We start from the raw sequence: 22,914 nt of genomic DNA, 5'->3' as shown, positions 1-22,914 counted from the left end.
GATGGATGATCTGTATATAATTTTGGATCACCGGAAAAAGTAAAAGAATTCCTGGACACTCTCAAATAGACTGTGGGACTTGAACTGTATGGGCAACGACTTTATTTCACCCCCCCTTTGTCTTTCGTTCTTCCTTTCTTCCTCTTTCTTTTCTCCATCTTCCCTTGGTGGTGGGGGGTGGGGGACGGTGGGGGAGCTCGTTCCTTATTCTTTCTTCGGTCTCTTATCTATAACTCGCGCGGTTTATCGGATTATTGGGGGATGTCTCTGAGTGGGTTTTTATTCTCTTATTTAGTTGCTTAATACTTGCTGGGATTGTAATTTTGTAATATTTTATACTTTTATCTTGTGCTGTTTTGTTAACTATATCTAGGTGATACTGTGGAGGGGTGGGTGGATGGGTCACCACTATTAACTTCTGTTTTATAAGATACTGGAATTTATTTTGTTTTTTTGTAATGCCTGGGCCGAGGGCAAGGCCTAGCTGGGAGAGGTTATGGTGTGGCTATTGGAAGGTAGTAGTGTCCCCTGTGAACTAGGGGGAAAATCTCCCTCTAAATATACCTTAGTTATTTTTATTTAGGAGTATTCTTAGTTGTTTTGATTTAACTGTTTTAAAGAGTTTGTTTACATGTGAATTGTTTTTGGCCTTTATTCAATGTCTTTAGGGTGGGGTTCTTCCTCCTGGGGGAGTCTCGGGCTTGCCTGGATGACTAGGTGGTGGACCTGAAATGTCAAGGGGAGCCACTCGCCAATCAAAAGGAAAAAGATATTATCAAGTCTTAAAAATGACTCTCTTACAGGAGAGACATCTACTTAACAAGGACCACTCGAAGCTGCAACAGGGTGGGTTTGGCCAGGTGTTCTTTTCACCTTTCAGTTCAAAAAGTAGGGGAATAGCCATTCTTATTCAGAAGAATCTTCCCTTTCAAATGTGAAGCCAAATGAAACATGAGTCTGGACAGTATATATTGATTAAATCCCTAATATACGGAGAAGATTATGGGATTTTGAATCTTTAGTGCCCTCCTAAGAGCTCTGCGGGCATATCTTTAAGATCCAGGTAGCTGGTGGATCTGAACAGGGAGTTGAGGCTGGTAGATGTGTGGAGGTGTCTCCATCCCCAGGGTAGAGACTTTACTTTCTATTCTAACCCACACAAGTGCCATACCAGAATTGACATGTTTTTTATCCCCTCGACCCTTTTGAACTCGATATTGTCCTGTAAGAAAGGTAATACATCTATTTCTGACCATACCGCAGTATATATGGAGGTTAAGACTAGTGATGATGGGATAGGCCCCCAACATTGGTGTATGGACCCTTTTTTATTGAAGGATAGCAAGTTCATAATATATTTCTTGCAGGAATTTAAAACCTTCTGGATATCAACTCAGACATGGCCAGTAACCCCTCGACGATGTGAGAGACTGCTAAGGCATACGTGCGAGGCCTGGTCATCTCATTTTCTGTGACTTGGAAAAGACAAAAGGGAGGACAACAGTGCCCATTCGAGGCTCACCTAAAGGCAGCTGGGGCAGTGTATGCTGATTGGCCCTCCATTACTAAACTACAGCAGATCACAGCCCTTAAGGCAACCTTGAATACCACACTTACTCAAATAGCGAAGAGGGAGATATTATTCGCGAAGCAGAGGCTATTCAAATACGGTGACAAGCCTGGCAGGTATCTAGCATACCTTGCCAGAAAGAAAAAGGCTCCACAAGCCATTACATCTATTCGAAAGAATAAATGTGAGGTGCTGCATTTAGGGAAAGCAAATCTTAGCAGGACTTATACAGCAGGTCCGAGGGAGTGTTGCTGAACAAAGAAACCTTGGAGTGCAGATTCATAGCTCCTTGAAAGTGGAGTCGCAGGTAGATAGGATAGTGAAGAAGGCGTTTGGTATGCTTTCCTTTATTGGTCAGAGTATTGGGTACAGGAGTTGGGAGGTCATGCTGCGGCTGTCCAGGACATTGGTTAGGCCACTGTTTGAATATTGTGTGCAATTCTGGTTTCCTTCCTATCGGAAAGATGTTGTGAAACTTGAAAGTGTTCAGAAAAGAGTTACAAGGATGTTGCCAGGGTTGGAGGATTTGACCTATAGGGCAAGGCTGAACAGGCTGGGACTGTTTTCCCTGGAACATCGGAGGCTGAGGGGTGACCTTATAGAGGTTTACAAAATTATGAGGGGCATGGGTCGGATAAATAGACTAAGTCTTTTCCAAGGGATGGGGAGTCCAGAACTAGAGGACATAAGTTTAGGGTGAGAGGGGAAAGATATAAAAGAGACCTAAGGGGCAACCTTTCCACGCAGAGGATGGTACGTGTATGGAATGAGCTGCCAGAAGAAGTGGAGGCTGGTACAATTGCAACATTTAAGAGGCATTTGTATGGGTATATGAATAGGAAGGGTTTGGAGAGGTATGGGCCGGGTGCTGGCAGGTGGGACTAGATTGGGTTGGGATATCTGGTCGGCACGGATGGGTTGGACTGAAGGGTCTGTTTCCATGCTGTCCATCTGTATGACTCTATGGGTACTGGTACCCTGACTTATAATCGTAAAAAGAGCAACGCAGCCTTTAGGAAGTACTATTTTGAATTGTATAAGTCGCAGTACTGTGAGGACAGAACGAGGAAGATAGAGTCTTTCTTTAAAAATCTGGCCCTCCTGGGCCTAACCTCGGAGCAGGTGTCATTCTTGAATGTCCCTCTGACAACCCAGGAAGTACAGGAAGCAGCGAGGCAGCTTCAAAGTGGCAAAGCACCTGGACAAGATCAATTTCAGACTGAGTTTTATAAGGAATTTATTGGGGAACTGGCCGGGTCACTTACAAATATGTATAACCATTCATTTAGTCAGGGCTGCCTCCCGCCTTTGTTGAGAGAAGTAAATATTTCTCTCATTCTTAAGAGGGGAAAGACCCCAGAAGACTGCTCCTCATATAGACCCATATGGTTGTTAAGTGTGGATTTTAAAATGTTAGCATTAAGACTAGAGAGGATCTTACCATTCATTATAAAAGAGGACCAGACAGGGTTTATAAAGGGTTGCGGATCAACTAATAACATTAGAAGAGTCTTAAATATGGTAAAAGCTTGCCAGCAGGGAGTGATACAAGTTTAGTTGTCTCCCTTGATGCAGAGAAGGCATTTAATCAGTAGGGCAGCATGGTGGCTCAGTGGTTAGCACTGCTACCTACCAGCAGTAGGGTCCTAGGTTCAATTCCAGCCTTGGGCAGCTGTCTGTGTGGAGTCTGCACTTTCTACCCGTGTCTGCGTGGGTCCCCTTTGGGTGCTCTAATTTCCTCCACAGTCCAAAGGTGTGCAGGACAGTTGAGTTGGCCATGTTAAATTGCCCATAGTTTCAGGTGCATTAGTCAGAGGGAAGTGGGTCAGGTTGGGTTACTCTTTCAAGGGTCGGGTTGGGCTGAAGGGCCTGTTTCCACACTGTAGGGAATCTCATCTAAAACTATCTTTTCTATACACTGGAATGGTTTGGTGTTGAAGAGGTCTTTGCTAAATGGGTTTCAGTACCATATAATAATCCCACAGTAGCGGTGATCACCAATGCGGATGACATTAGAGTCAGCGGAGGCTATCATCAGGGATGTCCTCTCTCACCATTATTATTTACAATAGTGAATATTCCTGATGAAGGGCTTTTGCCCGAAACATCGATTTTCCTGCTCTTTGGATGCTGCCTGAACTGCTGTGCTTTTCTAGCACCACTCTACCATTCTAATCTAGAACCTGGTTTCCAGCATCTGCAGTCCTTGTTTTTACCTATTTACACAAGTGACTGAGCCACTGGCAGAAGCTATACAAACTGACCCTAACACAACGGCTCTGGAGGGTCTGATCGGGCAAGCACAAAATCACCCTCTATCCGGATGATGTCCTCCTTTTCTTGAGCAATCCTTTGACATCTGTGCCCCGTCAAGTGATCAATTTGTTTGGTATGTTCTCAGGCTACAAAATCAATTTTGTGAAATCGGAGGCCATGCCATTGAGAGGCTTTGCTGGTATATCCAATTTTCCGGACGGATCCTGTTTTCCCTTTCGGTGGTCACTAGAAGGTTTTCTGTACTTCGGCATTTTCATTACTCCAGCATTTGGTCCTGCTCCTCGGATGGTGCCTGAACTGTTGTGCTTTTCTGGCACCACTCTAATCCAGCTATATAAAGCCAATTATACACACTTATTAGGGGAAATAAGACAGGACCTTCAACGCTGGGAAGATCTCCCTATATCTTGGTTAGGCAGAGTAGCCTTAGTTAAGATGAATATTTTACCTCGTCTTTTATAACCCCTGAGAAAGCTCCCCTTGATGCTGCCAAGACAGGCACTGTGTAAGCTTTATGGTTGGCTTGCTCCTTTATTTGGAGTCATAAACGGCCCCTTATCAAATTAGAAAAGCTGCAGCTTCCACAAATAAGGGGAGGGCTGCACTTTCTGGATTTTAGGAAGTACCAATTGAGCTCCCTATTATCTTATGTAGCTGATTGGGTCTCTTGTGACCCACAATCAATCTGGTTAGATATTGAGACCACCCAATCAAAATGTCCCCTTATCAATTTACTATTTATGGACAAGGTGAGAGTTATTACGGATTATTGTAAAAATCCTATTGTCTTAAATACAATCAAAGTCTGGAGGATAATGTGACAAGATGAGGGTAACCTAGAAAAAACCTCCCCTTATACCCCTATAGTGGAAATATTAGGGCTCCAGCCAGGCCTGACTGATGCTATATTCAAAATCTGGGGATCCAGAGATATCTCCCGTTTCAGAGATCTGTTCGGTGGGGAAGGTCATGATGTCGTTTGAACAACTCTGCCAGAAGTTTGGGCTGCCCAGCAGGGATCTCTTTCGGTATTTTCAAATACAAGACTTTATATGAAAGAAGACCACACTGATATACAATCCTTATAAATCGAATAGGGAAAGGAGAGTGCTTCAGCTGATGAGTCCACCCTCGGTCAGTACTCTCTATCACCTACTATGCAAAAGGTGTTGAAGGACATGGAACGGTTATATAAAACCTGGAGTCAAGAATTAGGGTTGAAAATTTCCATAGAAATGTGGGAGAACGTCTGGGAAAATGCCAGGAAGATGTCTATCTGTAACAAAACTCAGGCTACTCAATTGAAGATACTTCACAGGGCTCACATGGCACCTGAACGACTTGCAAAGTTCAAGACAGGAGCATCTTTGATGTATCCTAAATGTAAAATTGAAGTTGGTACTCTTACACATTGTCTGTGGACATGCCATAAGATCCACAGGTACTGGGACAGAGTAGCGAATGACTTGACAAAGACTTTGGCTGTGGAGATTGGATTGGACCCAGTGTCCCTACTCTTGGGCTCCCCAAATTTCCCATCTTTGGTTGTATACTGGAGGAAATTATTCACTATCCTTTCCATTTGTGTGAGGAAACATATTTTAGTGAATTGGGTATCCGAAGGTCCCCCAGGACTTTCAAACTGGTACAGGATAGTCATGGAATATATTCCCCTTGACTTCCTTCTGAACATGATGCATCAAAAAAAACGGAATTATTTTATAGAACATGGCACCTCTTCTTGAATTGTACTGACACAGATATTTTGGCCATAATGCCCAGGGCCTTTGTTTAGCCATTGTAATGATTCTGGCTGGTTTGGGGGCCCCCAGGAGGAGGAATCCCATATAAATCCGAGTTTTGTTATGACTTGATATAAATCTATTTTGAGTATGTATTTAGTTATTTATTTACCTATTTGTTTATTGTTAGTAATATATGATACCCTATTTTATGTTTTGGTTGTTTGTAGAATAGATTAGTAGTTAGTTTATTTTAAAATGTCATATTGGTGTTGTTATTATATTATAAAGTGGAATATACTAGTTTGTATTATTTTTGTAATTTTGTAAAAAATTTAAAAAGTCTTCTTTTTCAATAAAAATAACTATAAAAAAATAACAAAACCAATACGTTAGCTGTCATTCACCAATAATTGTTGCATATTTTATGGCAAAGTCTCTACCCGGCATAGTGCATTTGCCAACAAATCAGCATTCCTCTCTGGTGCAGTATAAATGTTGTTTTCTCTTTGAATTCTTGTGAGTTGTCCTGGTTAGCGCAAAACAAAAATTTCCAAGACAATGTGTTTTTTTCTGTAATGTTATCATATCTCTTTCTCTTCTAGCATTCATTCAGCTTAACTGTATTGCTATGCCATTGATTTGATTCCATCTGCAATCCTTAGATGAATGATCACTCCCTTTGTAAATTAGAACTGAATACTGGTTGTAGAGTGAGATGGAGTCAGGAGACTCCAGTATTTTTCCCTGTCTCTTCTTGGATGCTTAATGGTCATTTATTCTCTGTATCTCTCCATACTCTTAAGCTGTGGAAGATCCAAATCAATCAACATCGTATGCATGCAAATCTCAATTTCAGAGACATGCCAAGTGGCATAAGCTGCTGCTCAAGCTCCAAAACCCAAGAACATATTACTTTCTAATTGAAGTTTCTAATATTAAAACAAGACCAATAAACATAAAACATGGTGATATTCATTTTTGGAACATCTAAATTAGTTTTCTAAATTACCTGTGGCAGTTGTTTAGCAATATCCCCTCCAACAAAAACAGCCTCCAGATAAATCCACAGATTTTGTACTAAGAGCCACTGTTCTATTATAGTTGTGCATACTGTCAGATTGTGGACCCAGAGTTGAATATCTTTTTTATAGTAAGCATTATACCTGCATGGAAAAAATAATTCCAGAAGTCTAATAAGTAATAGGGAATTAAATCATCCATTCAAAACTACACTCCTTCAATTTTAACATTAAATGGAATTTAATATGCACCTCTGGTGGGGAGCTACCGTAGATTGGCTGCATGCCCACTGCCATTTCCATGTAGAAGAACAAGTGCAGCAGATACATGGGAACACCACCTATTGCAAGATCCGCCGCAAGGTGAACAAGATGTTGAGAGGCAAAGATAGAGTGGGTATCCAGAGACTTCTTCCCATGGTGGAAATAGTATCACGAGAGGGCAAAACTTTAAGGTAACTGGAAGAAGTTTTAGGGGAGATGTCAGAGATAGGTTCTTTACTCAGAGAGTGGTGGGTGGGTGAAATGCATTTCCAGCAGTGGTAGTAGAATCAGATATATTAGGGACTTTTAAGCGACTCTTGGATCGGCACATGAAAGTTAGTGCAATGAAGGGTATGTCAGTTTGATCTTAGAGTAGGATAAAAGGCTGGCACAACATTGAGGGCCGAAGGGCCTCTGTTGTGCTACACTGTTCTATGTTCTATGATGAACATAGTATGTTTCCATGATTCCTATTGACTTCAGTTTAGCAGGGGTTCCTTAATGCCATATGTGGTAAGATGTGGATTGACGTCAAGCACAGTCACTTTCACCATATCGTGCAGTACAGCTCTTTTGACCATGTAGGGATCAAGGTTTCAATGAAGTGAGAGCTGAGGGGAATGAAATCCAAACTGAGTGTCAGTGAGCAGATTATTGTTGAGTAAGTGGCACTTGATAACACAGTCAATGACACCTTCCCTCACTGAGCTGATGATTGAGAGTAGACACTAATGGCAGGATAATAGGCTGGGCTTGACATTGCCCTTTGTTTTGTGTACAGGACATAGCTAGGAAGTTTTCCACATTGCCTGACAGATGCCAGTATTGGAGCTGAACTGAAACAGTTTGGCTTGGGGCATAACAAGTTCTGGAGCAGAAGTCTTCAGTACAATTGGCAGAGTATAATCAGGGCCTATTGCTTTTGTAACATCTAATTTATACAGCGTACAGAGTGAATAAAATTGGCTTAAAGTTAGTACACATGATGATGGGTACAAGAAATATAGAAAACGGAAACAAAAATCAGCCATTCAGCCTGTCAAGCTTGCTCTGTTATTCAATATGACCACTGCTGATTATCCAACTCAGTACCTTCTTCTGCTTTCGATCCATATCTTTCGATCTCTTTAGCTCAAAGAATTACATCTACCTCCTTCTTGAAAACATTCAATGTTTTGGGCTCAACCACTTTACGTGGTAGAGAATTCACAGGCTCATCACTGTTGGTTGAAGAAATTATTCCTAATTACTCCTAAACTGAGGTCTCACCAAGATCTTATATAACTGCAGCAAGATATCTCTGCTTCTGTACTCAAATCCTCTCACTATAATGGTCAACATACTACTTGCCTTCTCCACTGTCTACTGCAAAATATGCTTACCTTCGGCACTTGGTATACAAGGACCCCAGGTCTTGTTGCACTTCACATATTTTTGATCAATTGTCTTTCAGATAATGATCGGCCTTCCTATTTTTGCTGCCAAAGTGGTACTTAATTTTCACTCATCTTGTCCAAATCACACTGAAGCATTTCTGCATCCTTCTCACAGTTCAACCTCCCACCCAGCATGATGTATTTCAGGTGAAGGCCATGAGAGATTGTCAAATTGGTACTTCTGAAGTTTCTTGCAAATGTTTCAACCTTGCCTGTTGCACAGATGAGCTAGGTTCCTGTTATTGAGGCTGGGGATGTTTGAAGAATCTCCTCTGCCTATCAGCTGTTTAACTGGTCATCATCATTCATGACCAAATGTGTCAGGACTGCAGAGATTTGATCCAGTTATTGGTTGTACAATCAGTTAGCTTCGTTTGTCACATAATGCATCCAGAGTTTGAAATGCAAGTAGACCTGTGCTGTAGTTTCAGCAGATTGACACCTTGCATTTATAGGCACCTACTGCTATACCTGCATTCTTCCTTAAACCAGTAGTTGATCCCTGGCTTAGTAATGGTAATATGGGTGACATGGAAGACATAAAGTTACAGATTGCAATTCAATACAATTCTGCTGCTGTTGACAATCATACTGATCCTCATGAATGTAGTCTTGAATTGTCATAGCTGTCCAAAATCTCTCCAATATATGGTGGCAGTGCTATATAACATGATGGAGACAGTCTCAAATATGATGGCAAGACTTTGTCTCTATATTGACTTTGCAGTGGTCATTCCTATGGATTCTGTTATGAATAGATGCATCTGCTATGTGTAGATTGGTAAGGATGAGGTTGAGAACATTTTTCCTTTTTGGTTCCTTCAATACCTGCCATAGACCCAGTATGGCAGCAATATTCTTTGGGACTCGGCCAGCTTGGCCAATAATGTTGTTTTAGGCACTGACATCCCCCACCTCGAATATATTCTGCACCCTTATCGCCCTTAGAGTACCCTGATATTGATGTTCAACATGGGTGAGTACCAATTCCTCACATGAGGGGTGTGGTATATGGTCATGAGCAGGGTGTTCCTTTGCTAATTTTTTACCTGATGTTTTGAGATCTCAATGGACTTGGAGACAATGTTGAAGACTCCTGGGGCAATAGAGAAAATTTGTCCTGACTATAACACTGTGACCTGGTCGGTTTGTGCTGTGCTGAGGTAGAATATGGTGTGGGAACATATATTTTTCTTTTTGGACTATAAGCCAGAGTGGAAAGTGGAAAAATATGCACAGTACCTCAGAAGACATCATAAAGGAGACATTTGCCCTCACTGACTTCAAAGCTGAAAACAGACTTGTTAGCAAATTCTTCTCAGGGAACTCCTATACTACCTGCCTGGTTCTCTCAGACAACCTAAAACATAACCAGTCCTTATCTCTCTGCTCACCCCTAAGATGCAAGGTGCCACCTTCCTAAATATGCTAGTCATATTGTCCTCTGTGCTTGTATAGATGATGACACAGTGTGTTGGTCTGGGGCATGTGATTCCTCACTAACATTCTATCACTCTGCTCTTATCAACCATCTTTGTCACTTCCTCAAAAAATTCAATAAAGTTTGTGAGACAAAACCTCCTCCATACAAAGCAATGCTGCTTATTGCTTATACTTCTATATTTTTCCAAATGCAAGTAAATCTTGTCCATAAGAATTTTATGCAATAATATCCCAATCACTGATGTAAGGCTTACTATCTTCTAATTCTTGTGACTGTTATCTTTTCAAGGATGAGGATTCCCAAATCCCTTTGTCAGGTGGCTTTCTGCGGTGTTTCTCCATTTAAATAATACTCAGCTGTTCTATTTTTCCTGTCAAACTGCTTACTTCACAGTTTACCACATTATCCTTCCTAAATTTGCCAACTTGCCTCACCTAACATTCACAAACCTGGCTGTCGCACATTCACTTTCCTCTTCCAAGTCATTAGTATGTATTATAAATAATTATGATGATTCCTGTGGCTCATCACTAGTTTTAGTTTGCCCTCTTGAAAATCTCCAAACTCTCTATCTTCTTTTAGATAGCCAATCCTTTCTCTATGCTGATGTACCACCTCTAACCTCAGAACCTTTTATCTTATGAAGCAGCCTAACATATGATACCTTATCAAATGCCATTAAAAATCCAAATACATTACATCCACTGCTTCCCCTTTAACTATCTTATTTGTTATATCCTCAAAGAATTCTCTCTGGCATGGTTTTTCCTTTGCAAGCCATTCTGAGTCTGCTTGACCATATTACACATTTCAAATATTCTGCTATTAAACCCTTTAACATTTTCCCAATGACAAACAGTAAGCTAACTGGCCATAGCTTTCTGTCTTTTGTCTCCCCTTTCTAAAAAAGCTTCATGCCAAAGTTTTGAAGGAAATAGCAATTGAAATAAATGAACAAGTAGTTATCCTATGTAATTCTGTAATTTATGGATATATTCCTGTTGACTGGAAATAGCAAAATGCATCTTCACGACTTAAGAATGGAAGAAAAGGGAAGATGGAGATCCTACAGATTGTAGTGTGACAACTGTAATAGGGAAAATATGCAGCATTTCATAAAGGAGATGATAACTGAAAATTTGGCAGAGTCAACCTGGAGTTGTGAAAGGGAAATCAGTTTGACAAAATTGTTGGGCATGTTTTGAGGATGTTATTTGTCATGTTCAGAAAGAAGAACTAATGGATGTAGTCCATTTGGATTTTCAGAAGACTTTTGATAATGTCCCACACAAATTTGCAAATACGCTTAGAGCAAATGGGACATGCAGATTATACTAGAATGGTTTGAGAACCGGTTAATCAACAGAAAGCAGAGCTGGACAGTCAAAGTAAACGGGTTAGTAATGACAGATGGAATACAATGTGGATAAATGTCAAGTTTTTTGGTAGAAAAAAACAGAAATGCAGGCTATTTATTAGATGGCGAGAGTTTGGGAAGTGCATGTGTTGAAAAAGATCAGATTGTCCTTGTTTATTAGGCACCAGAAACTAGCATGCTGGCACAATAACCATTAGAAAGAGATTTTTTCCACAACTTTGGATAAATGCTCGCATTTCAGCTGCACTGGGATATCCATCTAGGAAGAAAAGGGGTACAGCCAATTATGGAGCACATGCTTTCAATACACATAACTGAATGCTGTCAGGGTGTGTGTGTATATATATATATATATATATATATACCCCCTGTGCAGAATCCAGTATCTTTAGCAGTTTCGTGATATCACATAAAGTGAATGACACTTGTTGTAAATTGACATCTATGTAATGGGAGTATCAGATGGAGGCCATGGTGGATTATCGTCTCAGCATTTTTGTTTGAAGATTGCTGCTAATTGGGAGGAAGTGAGCACTGTAGATGTTGGAGAACAGAGTCAAAGAGTGTGGTGCTGGAAAAGCACAGCCAGTCAAGCAGCATCTGAGGAGCAGGAGAGTCGACATTGCAAACATAAGCTCTTCATCAGGATTGAGGGGGTGGCCCAAGGGGGCTGAGAGATAAATGGGAGGGGGGTGGGGCTGGGGAAGGTAGCTGAGAATGCAATAGGTAGATGAGGTTGGGGTGAAGGTGATAGGTCAGAGAGGAGGGTGGAGCGGAAAGGTGGAAAGAAAAATGGAAGGGTAGGACAAGTCAAGAGGGTGGTGCCGAGTTGGAAGGTTGGATCTGGGATAAGGTGGGGGGAGCAGAAATGAGGAAATTGGTGAAATCCACATTGATCCTGTGTGGTTGGAGGGTCTCAAGGCAGAAGATGAGACGTCCTTCGTCCAGGCTTCGGGTGGTAAGGGCTTGGCGCTAGGAGTAGTTTAATTGCCCACCTTGAATTGAATGGTTCTCCATTATAGAGGACTGTTAAGATTCAAATATATTGCCGTGGATCTGAGGTCAAACTTAGATCAAGTCAGGTAGGATTTCACTCCAGAACATTAATGAAAAACTGACAGTTTTTTGAAACAATTGTTACATGGTCACTATTCAACCAGCTTTATTGGATTTCAACATTTGGGTAATGGTTTTACAATATATATTAATGACTTTTCAGACAAAAGAAAAATAGGTGGAAAGATAAATTGCAGGAGGGATACAGACAATTTACAGAGAGATGTTGATAGACTAAGTCAATGGACAAAAAGTTAGCAAACGGACCATAATGTGGGAAAATGTGAAGTTGTTTATTTTGGAAAATAGAACAAAAAAGATGATGTATTATGGAAGTCAAGAAAAAGCTGCAGAAAGCTACAACTCAAAGGGAGTAGGGGTAATTGTACGTGAAACCCAGAAAGCTAGCTCAGGTGCAGCAGGTAATCAGGAAGTCGAATGGAATGTTGGTCCTTATTCCAAGGGGATTGGATAGAAAAGTAAGGATGGCTTATTGGAACCATGCAAGGTACTGGTGAGACCACATCTGGCGATTTTGTCCTCTTATCTAAAAAAATATATTATTTAATTTGAGTCAGTTTGGAGCATGATCTCTGGTATGGAAGAATTGTTTGCTGAGCAAAAGTTCAACAGGTTGGGACACTACTGATTCAAATTTAGAAGAATGAGAGGTGATCTTATCGAGCCTTATAAGGGACACAGTGGCTCAGTGGTTAGCACTGCTGCCTCACAGCACCAGGTACATGGGTTTGATTCAACCCTCGGGTGACTGTCTGTGTGGATACCCTCAGGGTGCTTTGGTTTCCTCCCACAATCCAAAGATGTGCGAATTAGGTGAATTGGCCATGCTAAATTGCCCATAGTGTTCAGGGATGTATAAGTTAGGTGCATAAATCAGGGGTAAATGTATAAAAATAGAGTCGGGGAATGAGTCTGGGTGCATTACTCTTTGGAGGGTTAGTGTGGACCTGTTGGGACTGAAGGGCCTGTTTCAACACTATAGGGATTCTATGTTTTATGTAGAACTAGACAATGTTTTCAGATTATATTGCCAATGGGAAGAATGTAAGTGCAGAAATAGGTGACAGAGATAGACCCTGTGGATGTCCAGAATCATAGAATCCCTACAGTATGGATATATGCCTTTTGAAGAGTATGCCACCTGGACTCAACTGCCTACCATACTGCCCTGCATTTCCCATGGTTAATCCATCTAACTTCCCATGGTTAATCCATCTAACCTACACACCCCTAGACACTATGGGCAATTTAGCATGGCAATTCACCTAACCTGCACATCTTTGGACTGTGGGAGAAAACCAGAGCACCCAGAGGAAACCTACACAGACATGGGGAGAATAGGCAAGCGTCTCACAGACAGGCTACAACTGAACCAAGGTCCCTGGCACTGTGAGGCAGCAGTGCTAACCACTGAGCTACCATGCCACCCCAACTGTGAGTGGCACAGAGTTCACTGTGCAGCTACGTGAAAGAGAAGCCTTTGCTCAAGCTGTTCTAGACAGGCATTGTAAGAAGGTGGTATGGTTGTCTACATCAAAAGCTGTACATAGATTGTTTGTTTCTGTTGGTGAGAATTGTGGCTTGCATGTTATCATCGACTAGTCAGAGGATTACAACAAATTTATGAGCAACATTTGGTTTCCTTATTTAACAAAAAGAGTATAATTGCATTAGAGGTGATTCAAAGGAGATTTACTTGATTGATAGTTGGAATGAGAAGTCTTTTTTATGAGAAAATTGGACAGGCTGGGTCTGATTCCAGCGAAGTTTAGAAGACTGAGGAATGATTTGTTGAAGTGTTTGAGATCTAGAATGATCTTTACAAAGTGGACATGGAAAAGATTATTCCTTTTGTAGGAGAGTCCGGATCTTGGAGATATTATTTTAAATGAGGTGTCACCTTTTTAAGACAGATGTGAAAAAAGTTTGGATTTTCGAACTCTGCCCTAGAAGGTGGTGATTTTTGAATATCTTTAAGAGGGCTGGATAAATAATTTTTGTTTAACATTACAAATTCTGTATATCTTCAAAAATATCATTTTAAAACTGATACAAAGAGATTTAAAGGGAACATATTTTGAGATTCTGGAACTCAATACCGGAATGCAGCACGGGAGTTTAAAGCAAGCGCTTTCAGTTAGAAGTGTCAAGTGACATAACTAGCAGCTGGGCACTCAGATGTCCAGGCTCTAATCTCTGAAAATCCCTACCTAAAGCATTTTCTTTTTCCTTAGAGCTAAAAGTCCCAAAAGCTTTCTCAACCATCTTAACATTACCTCTATTAGTTTGCAAATTATTACTTTTTTGCTGTAATTTGTTGCTAGTACCTGTTACTGAGCAAAGAACTCAGTATCATTAAACTGTCCTCCATCAACATTATAATTTCTGCTGTCTCCAGTCCTTTTAGCAAGAGCTCGCCTCGATTCTTAAATGAAGAAAAACTGAGGGTCTGACTGGTCCAGGTCTGCATCACTTGATATAATTTTGCCTCAATGTCCTTCTCTTTCACAGAGGATATGCAGATATCCTAAAAACAAAACAAGATTATTGTATTTTTCACGATAAGACTAACAAAAAAAGTAAATTAAAACCTCAAAAATACCTTGACTAGTTGAAGAGTTAATGACAATATTTATTGCTGTTCAGGATGGGAGGGTGTAGTCATAGTTTGGAAAACAGGCTAACAGCATGTCCAGAGGGGGTGGGAGAAGAGATTGTTGGGAAGCAAAGATATCTTGGAATTTGAAGGAGTTGAGACATTGAGGGTCCTGAATGTGAGCACATCATGGAGAGACTGAGGTGGGGGGGGGGGGGGGGGGGGGGGGGGGTTGTTAGGTGATAACAAACCATGTTGAATTGTAGTATAAATGGATACATTTTACTGTGATATGGTGAAAAGACATATTATACATCATCACAGGGAGCTGTGCAACATCACATTATCTTGTTTCCTCTTTCAACCTTGTGACAAGATGAAGTCACAATAAGATGTTAAGATGTTTCTTTAATAAAGTTTAAGTTCTCCTTTCCTCATCAGTTTCTACAAATATTTTTAGGAGCAGAACAAGACCAAGGATATTATATGGTGGCAGTGAAAAAGAAAGAATTTGCAATTGCTGGAGAGGCCCAAGCAGCTCTCAGATCTCAGTGAAGCAAAAGCAAATCTGATCTGGTCCTGAAGATTTCCCAGATAGTACACTGTATTGGGTTTTGCTGTGAACATGACCAGTGAGCTAATCAGTATATTATCATACATGATGGGCAGTTGCACAGACAATATCATATTCAGACAAGGAATTGCGATGTAGCTTTGTAGTATATTGTTATTATTGGGAAGTTTGAAACTGAAAGTGGAGGAAAGATAGATTTTGGTTTTCAGTTCTGTGAATGTGACCCTTTTTAACAGAAATTTGAAAGTCATATTAAGCAATGAACTGAGGATACATTTTCCAAAAAGTCATGGTACTTAAATGAAATGACTCAATCAACTCCCTGGGATATTTACAGAGTTGATTTTTATGATGCAGAAACAAATGAGCGACGGCCAAAAGTAGTTTGAGTTCAGAAGAGAAGTCTTCCTTGCTGAAGAGTGCTTTTTTTCAGTTGAGAAATTGAGAAATTTCTAGGCTATCATTGGGAAGAAATGTCTGGTCAATAAAGCTGGAAAGAAGTCTTCAAGCCATCAGAATTGCAAAATGGTTTTTAACTTCACTGAAATTGAAAGACTGTGAAGGATGTTGCAGGGAACTTGTTTTTTTCTCTCTGTTTATGTTAGGATCTTCCTAAATTGTCGATATTTATAATTCTGTATGCTTGTGTTCAATTGATAACAGAATATTGGTAGCCTCATATTCAGTGACTGAAAGTCATGATAACCAAAATGCATAAAACTTATAATCTATCAAATCAGGCTTCACTCTGAGATCTGCCTTTTCCAGTAGGACCACCAGTTGGATCACAACAGGATTAATGAAGAAAAGGCAATGAACAAAGAAGGAATAAAACCATTTGACCCCACTGTCAATCTGTGAAAAAGAAGCATTGACAAGTTAGTTAAGTGTTCGTAGTGACAAGGGGAAGTTTGATACACCTATCAATGATCTATATCGGCTGTACATACAATGGTGAAATTGGCATCTTAAAAGAAGGACCAATGAGTTTCTTTTGGAGTCTCAGGTGATTAAGTTTTGACAGACCACTTGTAGTCACTAGATAGTATAGCCTGAACTTTCAGATGAGTGGGCACACTGGGGTCAGAAGAAAACTGATTGGTGTTTTAGAGTGACAAGGAGCGCCATAATCTGTATCCCCAAAATAACTGACTTTGTGGAGTATTTTAAATTTAAAAACAGAGATACATCTGTACAAGAATAAGTCAGGCATGATTAAGAGCCCAAAACATGACAGTAGAATGAGGTGACAATCTCACAATTCTTCTGATTTTTGTCATCATAACACATTGTTGTTGACGACGGTGATCCTCAATCCAGCAGCCAGTCAGTTGGACCTATGGGCTGGCTTGAGTTGGATGCTTTAATCATTTTGTGCTGGCTTCTTTCACTCATAAAGGGAGAGAGATAAAGAAGTCTGGCTTCCCTGTAGTTTTTGAATGACTTAGCATCATTTGTCTCTTCTTGTTTCTGACAAAATGATACAAAGCAGTTGCTAGGCAACTTCTTTTCTTGTTTGGTGCCTGCAAAGATAGTGGATACGCTGATCATAATCTTCCAAAAATTAAGGGGTAGGGTTTGGGACTGATTGGAATGCTCTTCAGAGGGTCACTGTTGACTCGATTCTCAACCGACTCAACCTGTCCACCCCTCTCACCCACTCCAACCTCTCACCCTCAGAACGTGCTGCCCTCCACTCCCTCCGCTCCAATCCCAACCTCACCATCAAACCCGCAGACAAGGGAGGCGCGGTGGTAGTTTGGCGCACTGACCTGTACACCGCTGAAGCCAAACGCCAGCTCGCGGACGCCTCCTCTTATCGCCCCCTTGACCACGACCCCACCTCCCACCACCAAACCATCATCTCCCAGACCATCCAGGACCTCATCACCTCAGGGGATCTCCCATCCACCGCCTCCAACCACATAGTCCCACAACCCCGCACCGCCCGTTTCTACCTCCTGCCCAAAATCCACAAACCTGACTGCCCCGGCCGACCCATTGTCTCAGCCTGCTCCTGCCCCACCGAACTCATCTCCCAATACCTCGACACGGTCCTGTCCCCTTTAGTCCAAGAACTCCCCACCTACGTTCGGGACACCACCCACGCCCTCCACCTCCTCCAGGATTTTCGCTTCCCCGGTCCCCAACGCCTTATTTTCACTATGGACATCCAGTCCCTGTACACCTCCATCCCCCATCACGAAGGACTCAAAGCCCTCCGCTTCTTCCTTTCCCGCCGCACCAACCAGTACCCTTCCACTGAAACCCTCCTTCGACTGACTGAACTGGTCCTCACCCTGAATAACTTCTCTTTTCAATCCTCCCACTTCCTCCAAACTAAAGGAGTTGCCATGGGCACCCGCATGGGCCCCAGCTATGCCTGCCTCTTCGTAGGATATGTGGAACAGTCCATCTTCCGCAACTGCACTGGCACCACCCCCCACCTTTTCCTCCGCTACATCGATGACTGTATCGGCGCTGCCTCGTGCTCCCACGAGGAGGTTGAACAGTTCATCAACTTTACTAACACCTTCCATCCCGACCTGAAATTCACCTGGACTGTCTCAGACTCCTCCCTCCCCTTCCTAGACCTTTCCATTTCTATCTCGGGCGACCGACTCAACACAGACATCTATTATAAACCGACTGACTCCCACAGCTACCTGGACTACACCTCCTCCCACCCTGCCCCCTGTAAAAACACCATCCCATATTCCCAATTCCTTCGTCTCCGCCGCATCTGCTCCCAGGAGGACCAATTCCAACACCGCACAGCCCAGATGGCCTCCTTCTTCAAGGACCGCAGATTCCCCCCAGACGTGATCGAGGATGCCCTCCACCGCATCTCCTCCACTTCCCGCTCCTCCGCCCTTGAGCCCCGCTCCTCCAACCGCCACCAAGACAGAACCCCACTGGTTCTCACCTACCACCCCACCAACATCCGCATACAACGTATCATCCGCCGCCATTTCCGCCACCTCCAAACGGACCCCACCACCAAGGATATATTTCCCTCCCCTCCCCTATCAGCGTTCCGCAAGGACCACTCCCTTCGTGACTCCCTTGTCAGATCCACACCCCCCACCAACCCAACCTCCACCCCCGGCACCTTCCCCTGCAACCGCAGGAAATGTAAAATTTGCGCCCACACCTCCACACTCACTTCCCTCCAAGGCCCCAAGGGATCCTTCCATATCCGCCACAAGTTCACCTGTACCTCCACACACATCATCTATTGCATCCGCTGCACCCGATGTGGCCTCCTCTATATTGGTGAGACAGGCCGCTTACTTGCGGAACGCTTCAGAGAACACCTCCGGGCCGCCCGAACCAACCAACCCAATCACCCCGTGGCTCAACACTTTAACTCCCCCTCCCACTCCACCGAGGACATGCAGGTCCTTGGACTCCTCCACCGGCAGAACACAACTACACGACGGCTGGAGGAGGAGCGCCTCATCTTCCGCCTGGGAACCCTCCAACCACAAGGTATGAATTCAGATTTCTCCAGCTTCCTCATTTCCCCTCCCCCCACCTTGTCTCAGTTGGTTCCCTCAACTCAGCACCGCCCTCCTAACCTGCAATCCTCTTCCTGACCTCTCCGCCCCCACCCCACTCCGGCCTATCACCCTCACCTTGACCTCCTTCCACCTATCCCACCTCCATCGCCCCTCCCCCTAGTCCCTCCTCTTTATCTCAGCCTGCTTGGCTCTCTCTCTCTTATTCCTGATGAAGGGCTTATGCTCGAAACGTCGAATTCTCTATTCCTGAGATGCTGCCTAACCTGCTGTGCTTTGACCAGCAACACATTTGCAGCTGTGATCTCCAGCATCTGCAGACCTCATTTTTTACTCGATTCTATGCTTCCACACTGTAGAGATTCTATGATTCTATGAAAGTGATTGCAGTATCGTCAAGTTTGCAGATGATACAAAAATAGGTGGGAAGATAAGTCGTGAAGATGACACAGAGAATCTGCAGAAGGAAATAGAGTCATTCCTCTGTATCTGTGAGGATTCCATTCCTGAAAACTCCCATGAATGATGAATTCACGAGTGCAGAGCTTAATATCTTATGGTAAAAACAGGATTAGGTTTCAGATCTCAAGATCATGACTTTTCACCTATTAATTGTTGGCTTTTTTTAAGGTTAAAATAATATTCGTGTATTGGTCAATTTCATATATAAGTCGATCCATTATTTTGGATATACCTCGTGTATAAGTTGACCCTAATTTTTCAGGGGCCTCTTCCTGCCATATATGTAGCCATTAAGGACATGATTTGCACATTTTTGATTCAAATGTAATACCTGCCTCATCACATGTTACACATGCCAGTATATATTTATGCAATGTGATTTTCAAATAGTGAAATTGAATGTTGATAACCATATAATATATTGTATATATATTGTATATATTTATTTATGTAATATATAATTGTAAAACTCTCTCAAATTTTTCTGACAAAATGGCATCACGAAGAAACAGGTATACAGCACAGTTTAAACTAAAAGTTGTTGAAGTTGCAGAGAAGCACAATAATAAATAGCACAGCTGCAAGGGAATTCTGAGTTTCTGAAAAACTTAGAACATTACAGCACAGTACGGGACCTTCGACCCTCGATGTTCAAGATTGAAGGAAAAAAGCCACACAGTTAAATGCTATGCCAAAACAGAAGAATGCCAACCAAGGAAAGCTGAACAAATGGCCACAACTTGAAGACAAGATTACTAACTGGGTAATTCAGTGTCATCAGAACGGAAGCATAGTGACTCAACAATGTATAAGAGTATGCAAAGAAAAAGGAAGAAAAAAATGATGGGTTCAATGATTTCAAAGCCAGTGCTGGATGGTACAGTACATTTATGAAAAGGCATTATTTAATGCTGAGACAGAAAACCAAGATTGCCCAACATCTACCAGCAGAACTTAATGATAAATTAATTGGGTTCCATCACTTTGTAATCAGAAATTGGAAGAAAAATGGGTACAGGCTCTCATGCATCGGCAACATGGACAACAACCCAATGAACTTTGATGTGCCAGGGAACAGAACGTGGACAAGACTGGAGCAAAAACAGTTTTGGTTAATATGAACTTGCCATAAAAACAGTTGATTCACTGTGGTATTTGGTTGCATGGCAGATAGAACAATATTAAAGCCGATGGTGATTTTTAAGTTGAAAACCCAGCCCAGACAGAAATTTCCAAAAGGCATTGTTGACCTCGTCCATGAAAAATGATGGATGGATGAAGGTGGCTGCAGGACTTGGATTAGGGAGGTCTGGCATATGCAACCAGGTGGACTTAGACAGGAAAAAAAGCATACTGGTGTATCCAGATCACACAGAGTGAAATGTGTTGTCAGTGAACTTCAAGCTAACAACACTGACATTGCAATGATTCCTGGAAGCCTTATGAGCGTGGTGCAGCTACTGGATGTTAGCACCAATAAACCTTTTAAGGACTTAGTATGGAGAAATGGATACAAGAAGGGGGGAAAAGCTTTGCAAAGGGTGACAACATGCATGCTCCATTACTTGCAACTGTATATGAGAGAATTGTTGAGTTGACATGAAAACTGAAATTATTATGAAGGTCTTCAAAAAAATGTCGGAATTCTAATACCAAAAGAGAAAATGCTGGAAAATCTCAGCAGGTCTGGCAGCATCTATAAGGAGAGAAAAGAGCTGACGTTTCGAGTCTAACTAACCCTTTGTGAAGGCGAAATTCTTATGTTTTATGTGATATGGCAGATGACTATGTACAGTCCGATGGAAGCGATGACAAAGCAATTGAATGATCCCCTTGAGAGTGCAAATGAACACGATCTACATGATGATATGTTTGACCCAGATGACTGGAATGAATTATTGAATGGTGCAACTGATAAGGACAGTGAGTTTGAAGGATTCTAATGGACTTTTGCATGTACCAGTAACCTTTATTTTAAGCAGCTATTCCATAATATTTGTGATATATGATGAGAAGAGTTTTTTTGTTGTGAATATCAGTATTTTGATGTAAATTGCTCATTGTATATTATTAACAGTTCCATGCAGTCTTATTCTAATAAAATACTATCAGTCTTTTCTTTTAGTTTTTATTGTTTTTGTTTCATGAATTGTGTGTTGTACAAATACCTCCAGTAGACGGCCTGACTATCTGCTGGTATGCCTATTAACTTTTATACATATGTGTCGACCTATATGCACTTTCAGGTACTGGTAACTGGACTACGTTATGTTAGTACCGTTCTACCGTAGAATGGAGACAGTTATTTTGAGGATAAATATTCAATAATGGCCATAATACTTTTACCTTATGTTGTTTATTATTTTATAGAGATATGGCTCTTGTTTGTCCATTTTTTGACTCCTGCCAAGCATGAATTTCATCCCCTCGAAAATAAGTCGACCCCCTAATTTCAACTTAAAAGACGGTCTTCAAAACTCAACAAGTATAATAGTAATAAATGTTGATGACAACAAGATAATACTAAAATCGAATATGGTTTGTAATCTAAGAGAATGACAGTAATCATGTAGGAAGCGTACAATATCCATAAAGTCAGCAGCTTAAGTGACAAACTATAACTAACATAACACAGCATAGTCTACCCTAGGACCCCAGCCAGCAAGTATTGTTTTCTATCCAGAACACCTTTTTGGTCGGTACAGTTTTCTTTAATGAATGCTCTTTCATTACTACATACACATTTCTTTTCCCACCATTCATCATCACCAAGTATATTGACCACTTTACCATTAGAATACAGCCTTTTCTTTTGTCAATAACTTTCACATTTTGTAACCTTAAAATGGGAATCATCACGAGAACACAAATGGCACAAGTGTGAGAGTGGGATGCGCAAAACAATTTTAGTGAGACAAAGCAAGAGAAGGGAGAGGGATAGAGTTGTTGAGTGTATCCAACTGTGGGTTAGGAGGCGGTGGTGGGCAAGTGGGAATCCATATTTACATTTGCTTCATCAGATTTGTCGTAAGGCAGTAAGGTTGCCCACTGCACGCTGCTTAAGATTATTTTTAGGTTGCTGTGAAAGTGGTTATGGATATATGTTTTTTGCCAGTGGCTATAATTAATTGGCTACTTATTTTTTTGTCATGAATTGGCAAATTTGCACTCATTTGTTTCACAGATACAGAGGAATGACACTAGACAGGTTACATGAGTGGAAAAAAAAACTTTGCAGATGGCAAATAACTAAGTTTGGATGGAAGAATAGAGCAGCTAAATTTTATTTAAAACAGGAAAGACTGCATTAAGCTATAAAACAGATGGATTTGGGATTCCTTGACCAAAATCATAAAAAGCTTGCACCCAAATTCAGCCAGTAATATGGAAGAAAAATAGAATTTTGGTCAAAGGGATGGAAAATAAATGTATGAGGGTCTTGCTAAAAAAAAACACTTGTGTCTAGATAGTGTGGTGTTGGAAAAGCACAGCAGGTCAGGCAGCATCCGAGGAGCAGGAAAATCGACGTTTTGGGCAAAAGCCCTTCATCA

General features: G+C 41.6%; 1 protein-coding gene across 1 annotated transcript in view; it reads right to left on the bottom strand.

Moving 5' to 3' along the window:
- LOC132834281 (dynein axonemal heavy chain 8-like) overlaps nt 1-22,914 on the bottom strand; it is a 1,170,382-nt gene that overhangs the window by 490,380 nt on the left and 657,088 nt on the right. The window contains exons 35-36 of the mRNA XM_060853001.1: nt 14,538-14,737; nt 6,602-6,755 (exon numbers count right to left, since the gene is read on the bottom strand). Of these exons, the coding sequence (XP_060708984.1) occupies nt 6,602-6,755; nt 14,538-14,737 (354 nt within the window). The remainder of the gene's footprint in view (nt 1-6,601; nt 6,756-14,537; nt 14,738-22,914) is intronic.

This window comes from Hemiscyllium ocellatum, chromosome 3, assembly GCF_020745735.1.
Source record: "Hemiscyllium ocellatum isolate sHemOce1 chromosome 3, sHemOce1.pat.X.cur, whole genome shotgun sequence".
NCBI lineage: Eukaryota > Metazoa > Chordata > Chondrichthyes > Orectolobiformes > Hemiscylliidae > Hemiscyllium > Hemiscyllium ocellatum.
This window is presented reverse-complemented; position numbering and strand designations above follow the sequence as displayed.